Source organism: Haplochromis burtoni, unplaced genomic scaffold, assembly GCF_018398535.1.
Source record: "Haplochromis burtoni strain Fernald_Lab_line unplaced genomic scaffold, NCSU_Asbu1 Contig_269, whole genome shotgun sequence".
NCBI lineage: Eukaryota > Metazoa > Chordata > Actinopteri > Cichliformes > Cichlidae > Haplochromis > Haplochromis burtoni.
This window is the reverse complement of record NW_024582630.1, coordinates 677,445-692,713: the sequence shown is the minus strand read 5'-3', so window position 1 is coordinate 692,713 and position 15,269 is coordinate 677,445. Positions and strand designations below refer to the sequence as shown.

Below are 15,269 nucleotides of genomic sequence, written 5' to 3'. Positions count from 1 at the left end.
TAATCTCCCGCCATGATTACATCCAGCGTTATTAGGAATAAAGGACTTTTCTATTGTTTAGTTTAGTGGTTCCCACGCGCGCACGCACAAACGCCTCTTTAATAAAGCTGATGTCAAGGTTATGGTGAATAAGGACCCAAATCCAGAATCACTCAGACTCACGCACATCTAGGAATCAAATAAGAATAAACTTTTATCAAAAGGCAGATGAAAACTAAATCCAAGACAACAGAAGACATCCCAGGGATAACAACAGGAAACATCTGTGGGCAACAATATGATGTGGCAATAAATAGAACTGAAGTTATAAATTCACACAACTCAGAGGAAGTGAACACAGCTAGGGGAAGTAAAACTGAATGTCAAATGCAAACACTTAATGAGAACACAACACAGATACAAAGGCTACACAAGACACATGCGAAAAACAGGACTTTTAACTTTAAAACCTAAAGACAAAACTGAGAGTATCATCAGTTACCACTAATCCATGAAAATAATGAAAAACTTGAAACACTGGGGCCAAAATACTCAAGACACACAAGATCAAAGAAAGACAATGATAAAACAATCAGCACCTACAACTAGAGGCAAATACAATGGAAACACACATGAAAATCTAAACAATAAGCAACGTCCAAAAACACTTTTGCCCAGTTTTTCTTAAACTAAAGGCAAAGAAGTTAGAAATAGGAGATAAGATGGGAAGTACTTTTGGAAAGCAGCCCCAGTCTGTCTCCTTGTCCTCTGATCAGTGTCTCTGTTGGAAGTCAGTTGTTTCTGTCTGAGCTCTATACTGCAAAGGAGGTCCAGTGTACCCAGGATATGTTTCTGTCATCTAGATTCACTTACCCTAACATTGGCGAATGGGATAAACTGTCACATGAAGCTGGTTCTCAACTGGCTAAGTTATATGAGGGTTTCCCCTGTGCGTTCACATGACCAATGCCAAAGGGGCGTTTCACAGATCATATGACTCTTCTTCCACAGAAAATGATCCCTGTGAGTGCCACCTACTCCAGAGATGCTAGCAAATAAAAATCTCTAAAAATCATACAAAATATATCAGTAAAATCCAACACTGTTGTGAAAAAAACAAGATAAATCTGATGATTGATGATTTAATGCAAACAATAAGCATTTTCATTCCAGTTAATTATTTGCAACATTGAAGTTTACTCTCCTTACAGGAATCCTTGGTGTGTTTCGTGTTTCCAGCAGTGTAAAACAGATTAATTAATAGATTAGAGTGAAGTATGACAACATTTAGACATTTTCTAAATCACCAAATTAAAATGCGGATATTCTTGTAGAGATGTGACTCTCAGTTTACGGTGTGTTTAGTAAGGTAGTTAGTTTAAAAAGCTGCCCATATAAAATGTACTCCTCCAACAGAGATTTTATATCACACGTAAAACATGTTGAATTACAAAAAAATAAGTGGAAATGTTGCGTTTCCAGATGATTTTACACTGAAACTAAAAACATTACATGCTTCCAGGAATTTTTTCACAGTCCATTCTCTGCTCGCCGTACACGCTTCACATAACACTTTACATCAACCCTATTTTCCCATACTGTCAAACTGAATTCTGTCATTAAACCTTTTCCTACCCATCATCTGTCAGCCAGTCAGCCTTTGTTCCATATGCTTTAAATCAGCGGTCCCCAACCCCCGGGCCACAGACCAGTACCGGGCCGCGAGAGTTGAGGCTTGGGTGTGAAATTTATGTTTTTCAGGGTTATTTTTGTTTTTTATCATTTTTTTTATTGTTTTTACCATTACCTCGGTTTCCCTGGGTCTTTTCCCATGTGTTATGAATAAATCTTCTTTTTTTCGGTACTGGTACTAGTTTTATTTTGTTGTATTTATCCGCGACACCTTAAAGGCTGGTCCGTGAAAATATTGTCGGGCATAAACCGGTCCGTGGCGCAAAAAAGGTTGGGGACCGCTGTTTGACTTTAACAGTGTCTTCTATCTTTTTGCCTTTCATGTCACTTCCTGTCTCCTCCCCATCTCCACATCATGGTTCAAGGTTCAAGGTTCTTTATTTGTCACATGCATAGTTATACAAGTATAACACACAGTGAAATGTAGCCTGACACGCTCCTCGACATGTGCAAAAATTGGGGGGGGGGGGGGGGGGGGTGTAGAGGAAGAACATTATATATATATATATAGTATACACTGGGTGAATGTGCAGTAGTAGCAGCAAGCAGGTGAATTCTGTACATTAATATGAATAGACATCTGACTATTTTACAGGATAGACAATATAAACATATTTAAAATTAAAGGAATTGAAATGTACATTGTGCCTTGGTTTAGTGTCTGGAAGAGTCCTGTCTCAGTCAATTATAGATGATGTGAGAGGGCGGGTGTGTGTGTTTAGGGCACGGATGGCTTGGGGATAGAAGCTCCTCTTGAGTCTCTCTGTCCTTGCCCGGAAGATGCGGAACCTTCTACCAGATTGCAGAAGTTGGAACAGTTTGTTGCCAGGATGGGACGGGTCCTTCAGTATCTGCGCTGCTCTAGTCCGGCATCTCCTGGTGTAGGTGTCCTGAAGCGGGGGGAGAGCAATCCTGCAGCAGCGTTCTGCTGTACGGATCACTCTCTGGAGAGCTTTTTGGTCCTTCACACAGCTGTTCCCAAACCACAATGTCATGTTCTGTGTGAGGATGCTCTCCACAGCGCCTGTATAGAAAATCCTGAGGATCTTTGGAGAGACCCTGAACTTCCTCAGTTGTCGAAGGTGATACAGGCGCTGCCTGTATCATGCTGAAGAGTAAGTGTCTGATTAGTCATTTAGACCTTTACAACTGCAACAAAAAGCACATCACAAACTGAAATCAGATTCAAACAGAATGGACACACTGTTAAATTCTGGAAAGTGGAAAGTTCTTGAATATTTTAAGTACCCAACTCTAATGCCTCCCCGCTTGATGTCAATAACGGTCTGGGAAGTCACAGTGGAGCAGGGCAAACAAAGGATTTCTTAACTTTTTTAAAATGTTTTTTTAATAAACAGGAAGTGAAACTGCTGAGATTAAAACATTCTTTTGCAAGAGTGTCCTGGGCTGACACAGGCACCATTAACCTTGCATGTTTTTTCATTGTGTAATGTTCAGAAGTCAACCATCAGAGCAGCATGGAACGGATATACTGCAGAAGTACTGATCACCAAAAAGAGCACTTCTCCCCATTTAAAATGAGATTTGATGTGTCTAATGAAGGCACAAATCCAACAACACGTGACACTAAATGTGTCATACACTGATAATGACTGAGGAGCCAACAGCCAAGCACCAAATGGCACCAAATGACAACAAATTTGTGACACCTCGCTGAATTTTTCAGGCATTTTAAGGGTAAAACCTGAATATTAATGATTAGAAAGGTGTGGCTGTTTTCCTCACTGTGTTCACTGAAGTGTGAAACAACAGACGAAATGTTGAAGTGAAACTCTTCAGCGTCTTGATAATGTGCCATCATTTTATTTTATGCACACAAAGTAAACTACAGTCTGAACTAAAAAGGTTCTCATACACATGTACAGGCTAAAAATTAAATGGCTCACAACTGGACAGAAGATTGGAGAAACATCGTCTGATCTGATGAGTCAAATTCTGGTGTAACATTCAGGTGGAAGGTTCAGAATTTGGTGTAAACAGCATGAAAGCATCATGGATCCATGCTGATGTGTATTGGCAGCTCAGGCTGGTGGTGTAGTAGTTTGGGGGATATTTTCCGATAACACTATGGGTAACTTAGTGCCATTTGAGCAGTGTTGCATGAAAATTGTTGTTGACCACGTTCATCCCTGTATGGCTATTTTCTGATGACTGCTTCCAGCTGTCACAGCCGAGGCCGCACCAAACAGACTGACTCAGAGCGAAACTCACATGGAAGCACAAGATAACATGGTTTACTTTTAAGACTTTATAGCCAAGAGATCAAGAATATGAACTATAAACTAAGAACTGGTAGGGATAACCAGAAATGAGGACTATAACCTATGAATTAAGGTTTTCTAGATCAGGTCTCCAACCTTTTTTGCGCCACGGACCGGTTTATGCCCGACAATATTTTCACGGACCGGCCTTTAAGGTGTCGCGGATAAATACAACAAAATAAAACTAGTACCATCCATCCATCCATCCATCTTCATCCGCTTTATCCGAGGCCGGGTCGCGGGGGCAGCAGCCTAAGCAAAGAGGCCCAGACCTCCCTCTCCCCAGCCACCTCATCCAGCTTATCCGGGGGAACACCAAGGCGTTCCCAGGCCAGCCGAGAGATATAATCTCTCCAGCGTGTCCTGGGTCTGCCCCGGGGCCTCCTCCCGGTGGGACATGCCTGGAACACCTCACCCAGGAGGCGCCCAGGGGGCATCCTTGTCAGATGCCCGAACCACCTCAGCTGGCTCCTTTCGATGAGCTAGTACCGTACCGAAAAAAAGAAGAATTTATTCATAACACACGTGAAAAGACCCAGGAAAACCGAGTTAAGATAAAAACGATAACAAAATAACGCTGAAAACCGATAAAAACCCTGAAAACTATACATTTCACACCTGAGCCTCAACTCTCGCGGCCCTGTACCAAACGACTCACGGACCGGTACCGGTCCGAGGCCCGGGGGTTGGGGACCGCTGTTCTAGATCTATGACATAAACGACAAACTATGACTAGAACTAAGCACAAACATGTTAAACATGAGGAACGTTAATTCATTTAGTAGACTTAGGTTCAAGGCTAGGGGGAAGGGCATCGGGAAATGCAACTGGGAGTCTCCGAACACTGCAAAGAAAAGAGGAGATTTAATGACAAAGCCCTGAAGTCCAGAAGAGGAGAATCAAAGTTGAGTCATCTCAGTCTTACAGCTGATGAAAGGGGAGAGGTCAAAAGGTCCGAATGAGCAGCCAGATTCCAGAGCGGGTAATCCGTAGGGCGCTGTGACGACGACTGGAGAGCAGCCAGGTGAGTAGAATAAACTGCAGATGCGAGAAACTGAACAGCCACGATTAAACCAGCAACAGGATGAGGGTGAGTATTGTTCGGGATTGAGCGCAGCAGTCGGCTGGAAGATAAACATAGCATCAGTGGCTTTCTGTGAAAAACACCTCTTTAGACTAAGACTGTGGTGACCATCAGTAACTATGGTTAGCTGAACACTTGGCGGCGAGTAGGGGTGAGCGGTGGTCTTAAATACTGGCAGCAAAATTGCTCACAGGTGAGGAGGCGTGCCAGAGCACGGCGACTCCACCCAGAGGTGGAGGCAGCAAAACAGATAATTACGCCAGCACTCACCCAGACCATGACACCAGCAGAATAACACACCATGTCAGAAAGCTCAAATCATCTTGAACGGGTTTCTTGAACATGACAGTGTGCACTGTATTCATATGGCCTCTACACAGAGCACCTTTGGGATGTGGTAGAACGGGAGATTTACGCGAGGGCTGTGCAGCCAACAAATCTTCACTAACTGTGTGATGCCGTCATGTTGATATGGAGCAAAATCTCTGAGGAATGTTTCCACATGTTGTTGAATGTGTGCCACAAAGAATTACGTTTCAAAGGGAACGACTTGCAGAGGGTATCGATAGTGGTGATCCAGTAAATGAGGGTCGTTACCTGACATAAATGTACAGTACCAGACACAGACAGGTACTGTTAGCCACTGTTAGACTAAAGGGTTCATCAGATCTGTGCATCAACAATCACCTATCTAAAGTAATAAATAGCACAGCTCACGCAATCTTAAACAAAACTTGTGACTTTTTTGAAAGTATCGAAACCACAAATCAGTTGTCTGTGCTGGTTTCCTTCCTCTTTATGGTATGAAATGAGCTTAATATTTGAATATCTGTATATTCCCAACATGAAATGGAAACTGTGCATGAAATCTTCAATACACTATAGGCTGGGTGGGGCAGTCTGAAACATGTACTCCCCACCATTTGTTAGAAGAGAAATAAATGCAATAAAATTATTATTTACATATATATATATATATATATATACATCAGCAGATGTTTTGGAGGTCCAGCGTCATGTTGCTCTTTATCGTCTGCTTTCACTTTATTGTGGTATATGTGGGGTCGGTTTAGTACAGGCATTAAAATTTGATCGGTCTCGGATTTTTATTTATTCTTTAAAGACATGCACTGTCACTTCTTGTTTGTCTTGCAGTCTGCACATAACACGGTCAAAATGCTGAGAAGGCAATAAAAATAAATGCATTTCACTGGTCTGGTGATCAGGCAGCTGCATTTTACCACTGCAACACTTATTTTCAGTTTCATTAATTATATAACTTCTTATTTTTAATTTTCTTGTGCTGTTCAGCATATCAGAAACCAAGAATGGTCATGAAGCACAGAGAAAGCATAAAATCTGAAACATGGAACAGTTTAACCAACCAGGCTGGCGGCTAACACTGTGGTTTACTGAGGCTAGCTCTGTGGACACTAGCGGTTATTTTTACTCTTTCAATTTACAGACTTCCCCTAAACTGACTGACTGAGTTTTAGATTATAATTGGGCTTTGATGGGTTAAAGCAATGAAAGGGGCGTAACTAAAGATACTGAAACAAACCTGCCTGTGTATTATGTATACAGAAGATGGGCTGAAAAACAAGACACAGCTGGGAACGGGGCGCAGGCAAACAGTCACTTCTAATTCTAGAATAAGACACATTAGAAACCAAACCTTCAACCAAAAATAGAAACTACTGAAAGACAATTAACACAGACAATCTAGCAGTAACCACAGTGACAGAGATAAAGAAGACAGAAGACATGGGGCAAAGAGAAACCAGGAACCCATGACATGACACAACGACAGATCCACTCACCCAAACTACCTCAAACTCTGGATCTGGTCAGCAGTTGTCAAATTGCTGAAGGACAGATGGACACATGGATGGACAGGCTGTCCAAATCCTGTGAACAGAGCTAAGCAACCAAACAGCTGAAGCGAAACTGATATGAGATATAAAGGATGCACAAATTATTATTTGCCATCTACTGAGAAACTTGACCCTGCTCCTTCACATCTGCCCAACTGTAAAATACCCACCTACAGTGCAGTCAGAGGTGTGTGGGTATGTGTGTTTATTAAATCTATTTAATGAATGAATACCACTGCATATTAAAATATGAAATAGAAAAACATGTCCCCTCACTTACAACAATTAAACCCATGAAAAAAAGTCCTTAAGAAATATTTATTCAATATTTTTTTGATTAAATAATATATATCAGTGCATTCCAGTCAGGTTATTATGAGAGTGAAAGCATTGGTAAATAAGTCACGCTCTTAAAAAATAAACGAAGCCACGGTAAATAAAAAATCTCTTTGAGTTGATAGATACATAAAACAGTCATCAGTGCATGGAGACGGAGCTATAATGCATTTGAATGGTCGCATTAGAAAATGAAGGAAGCAAGAGTGTACATGTGGACATACACTGATCAGGACAGTGAGTCATTCACAAACAGTGCATACAAACAAATCTGTGTTGAAACCACATTCATGCACAAATGTGAATACATTTAAAATGCTCTACACTATACATATCAAAAAAATTAAAACCTAGCTGTCATGGAAAATTTCTTCTTCATTCCCAGTTTTCCAAAAGACCATTAACCAAAAACGCTCAACACTCTTTAATAAATACAAACACATCCTTACAGACTCAATGGTAGGTTTTCCTGACTGTGCTGTACAGTGCAGATGAATCTTCCACAGCCTGTTCACCTCTTAATCTGTAATGATAAAAATACTGAATTATGAAGATTTTATAATAGGAATCTCACAATATTATGAGCATTAATTAAGGAAAAAAAGTCATAGGAACAACAATCAAAGCAATAAACATTTTTCAACATTGTGGACAAATAAAGAGGCTCACCCTTGGGCTCCATTAATAAACTTGACAAGAGAGTATTCCACATCTCCCCCTCCCTCTTCCTCATCTTCTTCATTTTGTCCTTTGGGTTTAGTGGGCATAATGTTGGAGTAGAGAGGATCTTCTTGGCTCTTTGAGAAACTGACACTGGCGTAGCAAAGGTCGTCCTGCTGCTCTGCTGGTGGAGCTGAAGGGCCATCATGTTCTGGAGATACACTTTTCTGAAGAAAAAATGTTTCAGCAATAAGAATACTTGATCTCAAATGAATCCCACAGCAACAGGGTTGGACATCATAGGGTCCACCATGAGTGGACTGTATCTGTTTTTGGAGAGGTAAGTATCCCCAGCAAAAGATGGTGATGGCAAAAACTAAGTGAGTGAGAATGACCACCTGAAGGAAAATAACAGAAGGACACAGTGTTTTGGAAATGACAGTCTTCACTAGTGGGGATAGTTACAAAGCTTTCTTCGTTATGAATTAGCATACATGTTTTTATTGAAACTCTTGTAGACAACACAAAGTCCGAGATAGAAACGACAAGGAGCAGGTGCATCTAGTACAGGTAGAGCTGCTGTAAAAACCCACAGAATTCAGCAGCCAGCGCAACAAATTCTGGATCCTTGGCTTTTAGTTAGCAGTTAGCATTAGCAGCACATCCTGCGTCCGATGTGAAAGGACCTTTATGCTGCGCACTGTGGCTCACAGCAATGGTCCCGGGTCAGCCCTGACTTTGTGTTAAACTAATCCTAAAGTAATAATGGTATTTCTAACCACTGATATACCACAACTTTATCCTTTCAACAGCTGCTGAAAGTTAGGGGACCTAGCTTCTATCGATATTTACATAGAGATCCTCCAGCTTCAAACTGTATTACCCTTCAAGGACCTGCTGAACTGCAGATAGGTTTGGCTGTCGGAGGGGGCTTTTTTGAACTAAAAAGCCCCCTCCGACAGCCAAACCTATCTGTTCTCTGATTTGATAGTTAAATTTGTGATTGACATGACATTGACCAATCAGATGAAAGGAATAAAAATAGGGTCAAAATTCGTACTTGTAACTTGCAGAGTTTCACATGTATTTTTTTGGCTAAGTCCACATAAAAATCTTTTTTACGCACACACAAATTCTTTTTACACATACAAATCCTGATTTACAAGTACAAAATATTTATGACCACAATTTGAGCCCATATCCATCCGTCCGCCCGTCCGTCCATCCATCCATCCATCTTCTTCTGCTTATCCAGGGTCAGATCGAGAAGCCCAGACCTCCCTCTCCCCAGTCACCTTCTCCAGCTTATCCTGAGAAACACCAAGGCATTCCCAGGCCAGCAGAAAGATATAATTTCTCCAGTACATCCTGGGTCTGCCCCAGGGCCTCTTCCCAGTGGGACATGCCTAAAACACCTCACCCAAGAGGCACCAAGATTCATCCTTGTCAGATGCTCGAACCACCTCAACCGGTTCCTTTCTATATCGAGGAGCAGCACAGCTCCACTCTGAGCCCCTCCTGGATGGCCAAAGTTCTCACCCTATCATTGAGGGAAAGGTCAGCCACCCTTCGGAGGAAGCTCATTTCCAATTGCTTGTATCCACAATTGTGATCACTTGTGATCATATGTCAGGGAAGGATGTAGATCAATAGTAAACTTAGAACCAATCCTCAGTTGGGACAACTGTGTGCTGCCATAACCAGAGATACTCCTACAGTACAGCTCTTTCACATTAGTTTTGTATTTATCTTATGTGTGATGACCATTTAATCACCCTTTCTCCCTTACCTGTGCGATGCTGTTTGTCCTGTCTTTGGAGAAAATGACTTTTAAGGGCCTCGTTTTTCTATACAGAACAGAGAACGAACATTGAACAATGAGCACTGGAATTTCAGGAATCTTTGGATGACAAGAGTGAAGAACTAATTGTAGTTCATTTTAAAAACTGATCTGCTCACCTTATGAATATGACTGCAGAGAGGATTACGATAGCCAAAAAGAAAATAGTCATCGATGCAATTGCAGCTGATTTCACTAAACCTGGGAAACAAACTCTGGATTAGTAACTGGATTACAGGATTTTGGGTCTATTAAGAATGAACATAAAGCATATCAGACCAAAACCTTCTAGTTTATGACTCATGGACTGTGGTTTTGCATCTAATTCCTGCTAAAGTGGCTTTTATTCTGACAGCTGGTACGTTGTCGAGTAGGAGGAAGGATAGCGCCACAGTGGGTGGCATCAACTGTCAACCATGGAGGAGGACGTGTGATGGTCTGGGGCTGTTTTGCTGGATCCAGGATGACTTGTACAGAGTCGCCCTGAACCAAAACGCCTACGACAGCATTCTGCTTATCCATGCAATACCCTCTAGTATGTGCCTAGTTGGTCAGGGGTTCATCCTACGGAAAGATAATGACCCAAAATGTAGTCCAAGCTATTCCAGAACTACCTCAAGAAAAAAGAACAAGGTCGTAAGCTTGAAACCATGAAGTGGCCAGCACAGTCCTCAGACCTAAACCCCATCGAGCTAGTTTGGGATGAACTGGACAGAAGAGTGAAAGCAAAGCAACCTACAGGTGCTGCATGTTTATGTGAATTTCTGCAACAGATATGGTAAGAACTCTCTGAACAATGTTTGATTCCTATTGTAGAAAGAATGCCACAGGCGTGTTCAGCTGTTATATTTGCTAAACGTGGCTTAGGTTTAAAATACATTTTGGAAAGACTGGGATGATCTAAAAACTTTTGACCGGTAGTCTACATTTTTCTATGTTTTGCAAAGTATTATTATATTTGGGTAATGCTGTATCTATTTATTCCTGATCTGATCTTATTTTCTCAATGTCAAAGTACTATAGGCACTGTCATCTATTTTGCGTGATTACAACTTCAACGAAAAAGAGAGAAATGGGGAGTTAGCCATCTGTAACATCTTTGAACTGGTAAATGCTGTTTTACATTAATAAAGTAAGAACAATATAACTAGTATTTTTGGAACTGCCTAGCAAAGACAATGATGTTTAACTGTCTAGTTGATGAGTCACGCACACACTTAGATCCTAGTGTAATATTTCTACATGTATCAATGTTCAGGTCAATTTTTATTTATTAATTTCTGAAATGATGAAATGATGCAGAGATAAATGGGCAAATTTATAAATTTAGTCACTTACTTGCTGTAACAATCAGCTGTAAGGTGGAGTTATGATGTCCTCTTGTGTTCTGTGCAACACAGTAATAACTCCCAATGTGTTCGGGTCTGAAGTCAGTGATGGTGAAGTTCTGGCCTGATGCTTTTGCTGAGTCTTCATCCTCCTTGTACCAGGTGTAACTAGCTGCTGGGTTAGCATCACTGCTACAGGTCAGAGTCACTGAACTGCCCTCCACTATCTCAGCAGAGGGACTCACTGACACAGAGGGAAGCCTCGGAGGATCTGCAGCATATTGGAGACCAGTCGTCAATATTTGAAAGCCTTGTTTTGTTTAGGTTAATCAGTATTTATTTATTTTTTGACATTTTTAGAAACCCAATAATGCAGAGTCAGAATATATAGATTACATAAAACACATGGTTGTAAACTCTTTGCATGTACAGTACATTCAGAAAAGTGTTCACCACGCTTAACTTCCAGTTCCACATTTTTGTAATGTTACAGCCTTAAAGTTCTACACACAATACACCATAATGACAAAGTGAAAACATTTGCTAACCATTTAGAATAAAGCTGTAATATGATGAAATATGGAACAAGTAAAGCACGGAAAATACTTTCTGGATGTACTGTAATGCCAGTCTTAATCCAGTTTATCCTGTTCACACAGGGGCACAGTGACAGACTATAAATGGTGAGCATTAAAGCACACTAACAGAGAAAGAGACAAACATTCATATTGACCGCTACTGCCAGATTAGAATTACTGATTAACCTCATATGCATGTCCTTGGACTGTGGGAGGAAGCCAGAGCCCCAGGAGAGAACCCACACAGGGAGAACATGTAAACTCCACACAGCTGGCAAGAAGATTCAATCCCAGAACCTTATCATACCTATAATTATAGTTTAGCATGTTTGCATCATAGATAGTATAAAAGACGGGCATGACGTGAAAAAGGAGGGAGGAGAGTCCGACTATAAAACCATTTACTTACTGCAAAGACTCAATCACAAGTCATTTGTCAGTTAGCATATAATTTTGAAAAAAGTATGACCAAAAATTCTGGTCTTTTTTTTAGCCTCATCTAGTGCTAGTGAGTACTTAATAGCGCAATTATTTGCAACCAGACATGTTTTCTGAGCTGTTCACTGAAATACTTACACTCAACATCTATGTATAGAGTTACGGACTGTGCTGGTCCATACAGATTCTCAGCTTTGCACGAGTAGTTCCCGCTGTGCTCAGAGCTGATGGAGGAGAAATGGTACCTTCCCACTGGTCCATGAAGCAATAATTTGTTCTCCTTGTACCAGGTGTAATTAGCTGCTGGGTTAGCATCACTGCTGCAGGTCAGAGTCACTGAACTGCCCTCCACTATCTCAGCAGAGGGACTCACTGACACAGAGGCAAGCTTTGGAGCATCTGGAGGAGAAATAGAAAATATACTAAAAAACATATTCCTGTTCCTGTTTGACCTAAAATTTGTGACATATTAAACCTTTTCTATAACTGAATACTGATAAAGGTTTTAGACCTGCAGCATTTACTCTGACTCTATGACTGTATCGGGGTTTGTAAAGTGTGGCCTTATTTGGTTGTAAAAAAAAATTGCTGTTAAAACTATTAATTATGCAAAGATAACTGTCTTCACTCACATTTCACATTGATAGAGATGACTTCAGATGGTCTTTGACCCAGCTCATTCTTAGCGGTACAATTATACTCTCCAGAGTCAGAAGACTGGATGGATCTGAAGATGAGCTCTTGTTTTGTACTGATTGGTTTTTTGTCCTTGTACCAGGTGTAATTAGCTGCTGGGTTAGCATCACTGCTGCAGGTCAGATTCACAGAGCTACCCTCCACTATCTCATGAGAGTTATTCAGCACCAGTACTGAAGCAAATTTTGGAGCATCTAGGAGAGAGAATATAAAGATTGATTAGATTTGATTAGATTTTAACAAACACAATAAATAAAGCAATTTAATTATCAGTCATTTTCTGAATCTGTTATCTTCAGCATATAAACGTGTTTTGTATAGATCAATTGAGTTTCTCAGTCTTACCACTCTCACAATTCACAGGACAGACTTTACATCTGCAACTAACCCTCTGTGTAGTCAGAGCACTGCTGCTTATCTCTTGTTCAAAATTGCCACACAGGTACGAGTACCGCAATGCTCATTACATTGGTAACGGTATCTTCTGAATTAATTAAGCATGCCTTCCAAAAACAAATTTAATGATATGATAAGGCTATAATTCAGGTTGGCTGGATTAGGCACAAAAATGATTTTCTCAGCTTTTAGAATTGATTGTTTCTGTCATGGCTGTACGCAGGCAGGCAGAGAGGAAGGACCCAAAATGCAGGACTCACTGACGCAAAGGTAAACTCAAACAGCTTTATTGCAGCTTGCAGACTGAACAGAAGACTAACTATACTGAGGGAAAAATAAACTAACAGGCAGGCAAAACAGGTAACGGAACACACGGCGTAAACTGAGGGTAAGCAGACATTAACAACGCAACAAAGAGTGTGTGTTCCGTTTCCGGCAAACACAGGGCTTATATACACTGGGGAGTAATCAGGGAATGGGAAACAGGAGGGAGACACAGCTGGGAGAAATTAGACTAACGAGACAGAGGAGAAGTAGAACTGAACATTATGACATCAGACTGGGACTATCAATATATAACAGGAAACACAGAACAATTTACAAAGACACAGACCTGACACTGAGGCAGACTGAAAGAATATAACACAGGGAACCCAAAGACGACAGAGACTAAAAGAAGAATTAACATCAAACTAAACTTATAACCAGAACCAAACTGAAACCTAGAATAATAATAAGCAAAAAAGCATATCTTGAGAATCATAACATTACGGAGCCCCGCAAGGGACATGGGAGAAAAAAAATTAAGACGGACTTTTGCGAGATCTCGCAAAACAAACTCGGGATCTCGCAAAAGTGAAAACATTTCGGAGACCGCCTGCTCGAAGCCGACCGGGAGTTCGAAGCACGATGTGCCGGGAGAGCGGTGTTCCCCCCGGCTGTAGTAGGTCTCAACCTCCCGTTAGCTTCGAGATGGTGGGTGTCAGACATCTCCAAAAACGTCGGAGCACTTTTGCAAATATGTGATGTCTTGTAAACCGAGCAGATATTTGACGTTTAAACAGCTACATTCACACCTCAAAATATCTTAAAAGTTTATTTTGTGACCCAGAAAGAGTAATAGTACAACTACGTAGCTGCCGCCATTGTTGGAATTCAACTTTTGTAAAACTTTTGTGAGATCCCAAGTTAGTTTTGCGAGATCTCGCAAAAGTTCATCGTAATTTTTTTTCTCCCATGTCCCTTGCAGGTCTAGATTATGATTTAGAACATAAATATAATCTAGAACAGGGGTCTGCAACCCTAGGCACGCGTGCAACAGTTGGCACGCGAAGGGTTAACTGATGGCACGACCATAGCTGGACTGGCCATCGTGCATTTGCTGGGTGGCCAGATGATTTTTTTAAATTTTTTATTGTAACGGTATAAACAATGAAAGGTGGTGGATTGGCCAGATGCTGGCCGGTGTGTAAAAAATAACTCAGTTGTTTGGTGGTGGCTGTGGTGGAGCTTCCACAGATTCAGTAACATTAGCAAGTGGTGGAAGCCAACAGGTGGATGAGGGAAAGGGGAGGCAGGAGGAGGAGAGACCCAAGGTGGCCGCTGGTCCGAGTTTGAACTGAACTTCAGGTAAGAAGTTATGACCTGCAGTCTGTCTGGGTCAGATATAAACCAAGTTTAGGTGGAGTTTATTTTCGTTGTGCTGACTTTCTACAGTCAGTTACAATAACTCGTACTGCATACTAGCTAGCATGATGGATTTTCTATACAGCTGGGTGGGTGCTATGATGTTACTGATAGTGAACTTTATTTTATTTATAAGGTTAGTTAGTAGAGTTGCCAACTGTCCCGTAAAAAGACGGAATCCTCCCGCATTCAGAGAAAATATTTGTGTTTCGTGTTGAGCTGAGAAGGGATGCAGTTTGTGTGGTTTTTTTTACATTCTAGCTGAAGTATGGGACAAAGCTGGAGTTATTCTGTGTCGTTACGCTGCACAGCTGCCTCATTCTTTCCCCCTTCCTCAACTGTTGCTACTTTAATCATGAAACTGATCAATGATCAGCTGATCGGCTTTTCTCTCTTGTTT

General features: G+C 41.1%; 1 protein-coding gene across 3 annotated transcripts in view; it reads right to left on the bottom strand.

The window, feature by feature from the left end:
- LOC102305439 (B-cell receptor CD22) overlaps nt 1-15,269 on the bottom strand; it is a 107,336-nt gene that overhangs the window by 84,300 nt on the left and 7,767 nt on the right. The window contains exons 6-13 of one of the 3 annotated variants that reach the window (XM_042227576.1): nt 12,724-12,981; nt 12,230-12,490; nt 11,086-11,346; nt 9,867-9,948; nt 9,697-9,754; nt 7,917-8,134; nt 7,697-7,770; nt 4,576-5,077 (exon numbers count right to left, since the gene is read on the bottom strand). The exons of 1 other annotated variant lie outside the window; for it this stretch is intronic. In XM_042227576.1, coding sequence (XP_042083510.1) covers nt 7,701-7,770; nt 7,917-8,134; nt 9,697-9,754; nt 9,867-9,948; nt 11,086-11,346; nt 12,230-12,490; nt 12,724-12,981 — 1,208 coding nt within the window. In that variant the 3' untranslated portion in view covers nt 4,576-5,077; nt 7,697-7,700. Of the gene's footprint in view, nt 1-4,575; nt 5,078-7,247; nt 7,771-7,916; nt 8,135-9,696; nt 9,755-9,866; nt 9,949-11,085; nt 11,347-12,229; nt 12,491-12,723; nt 12,982-15,269 lie in introns of those variants that run through there. One more of the 3 variants, XM_005939987.3, reaches the window with a different exon arrangement.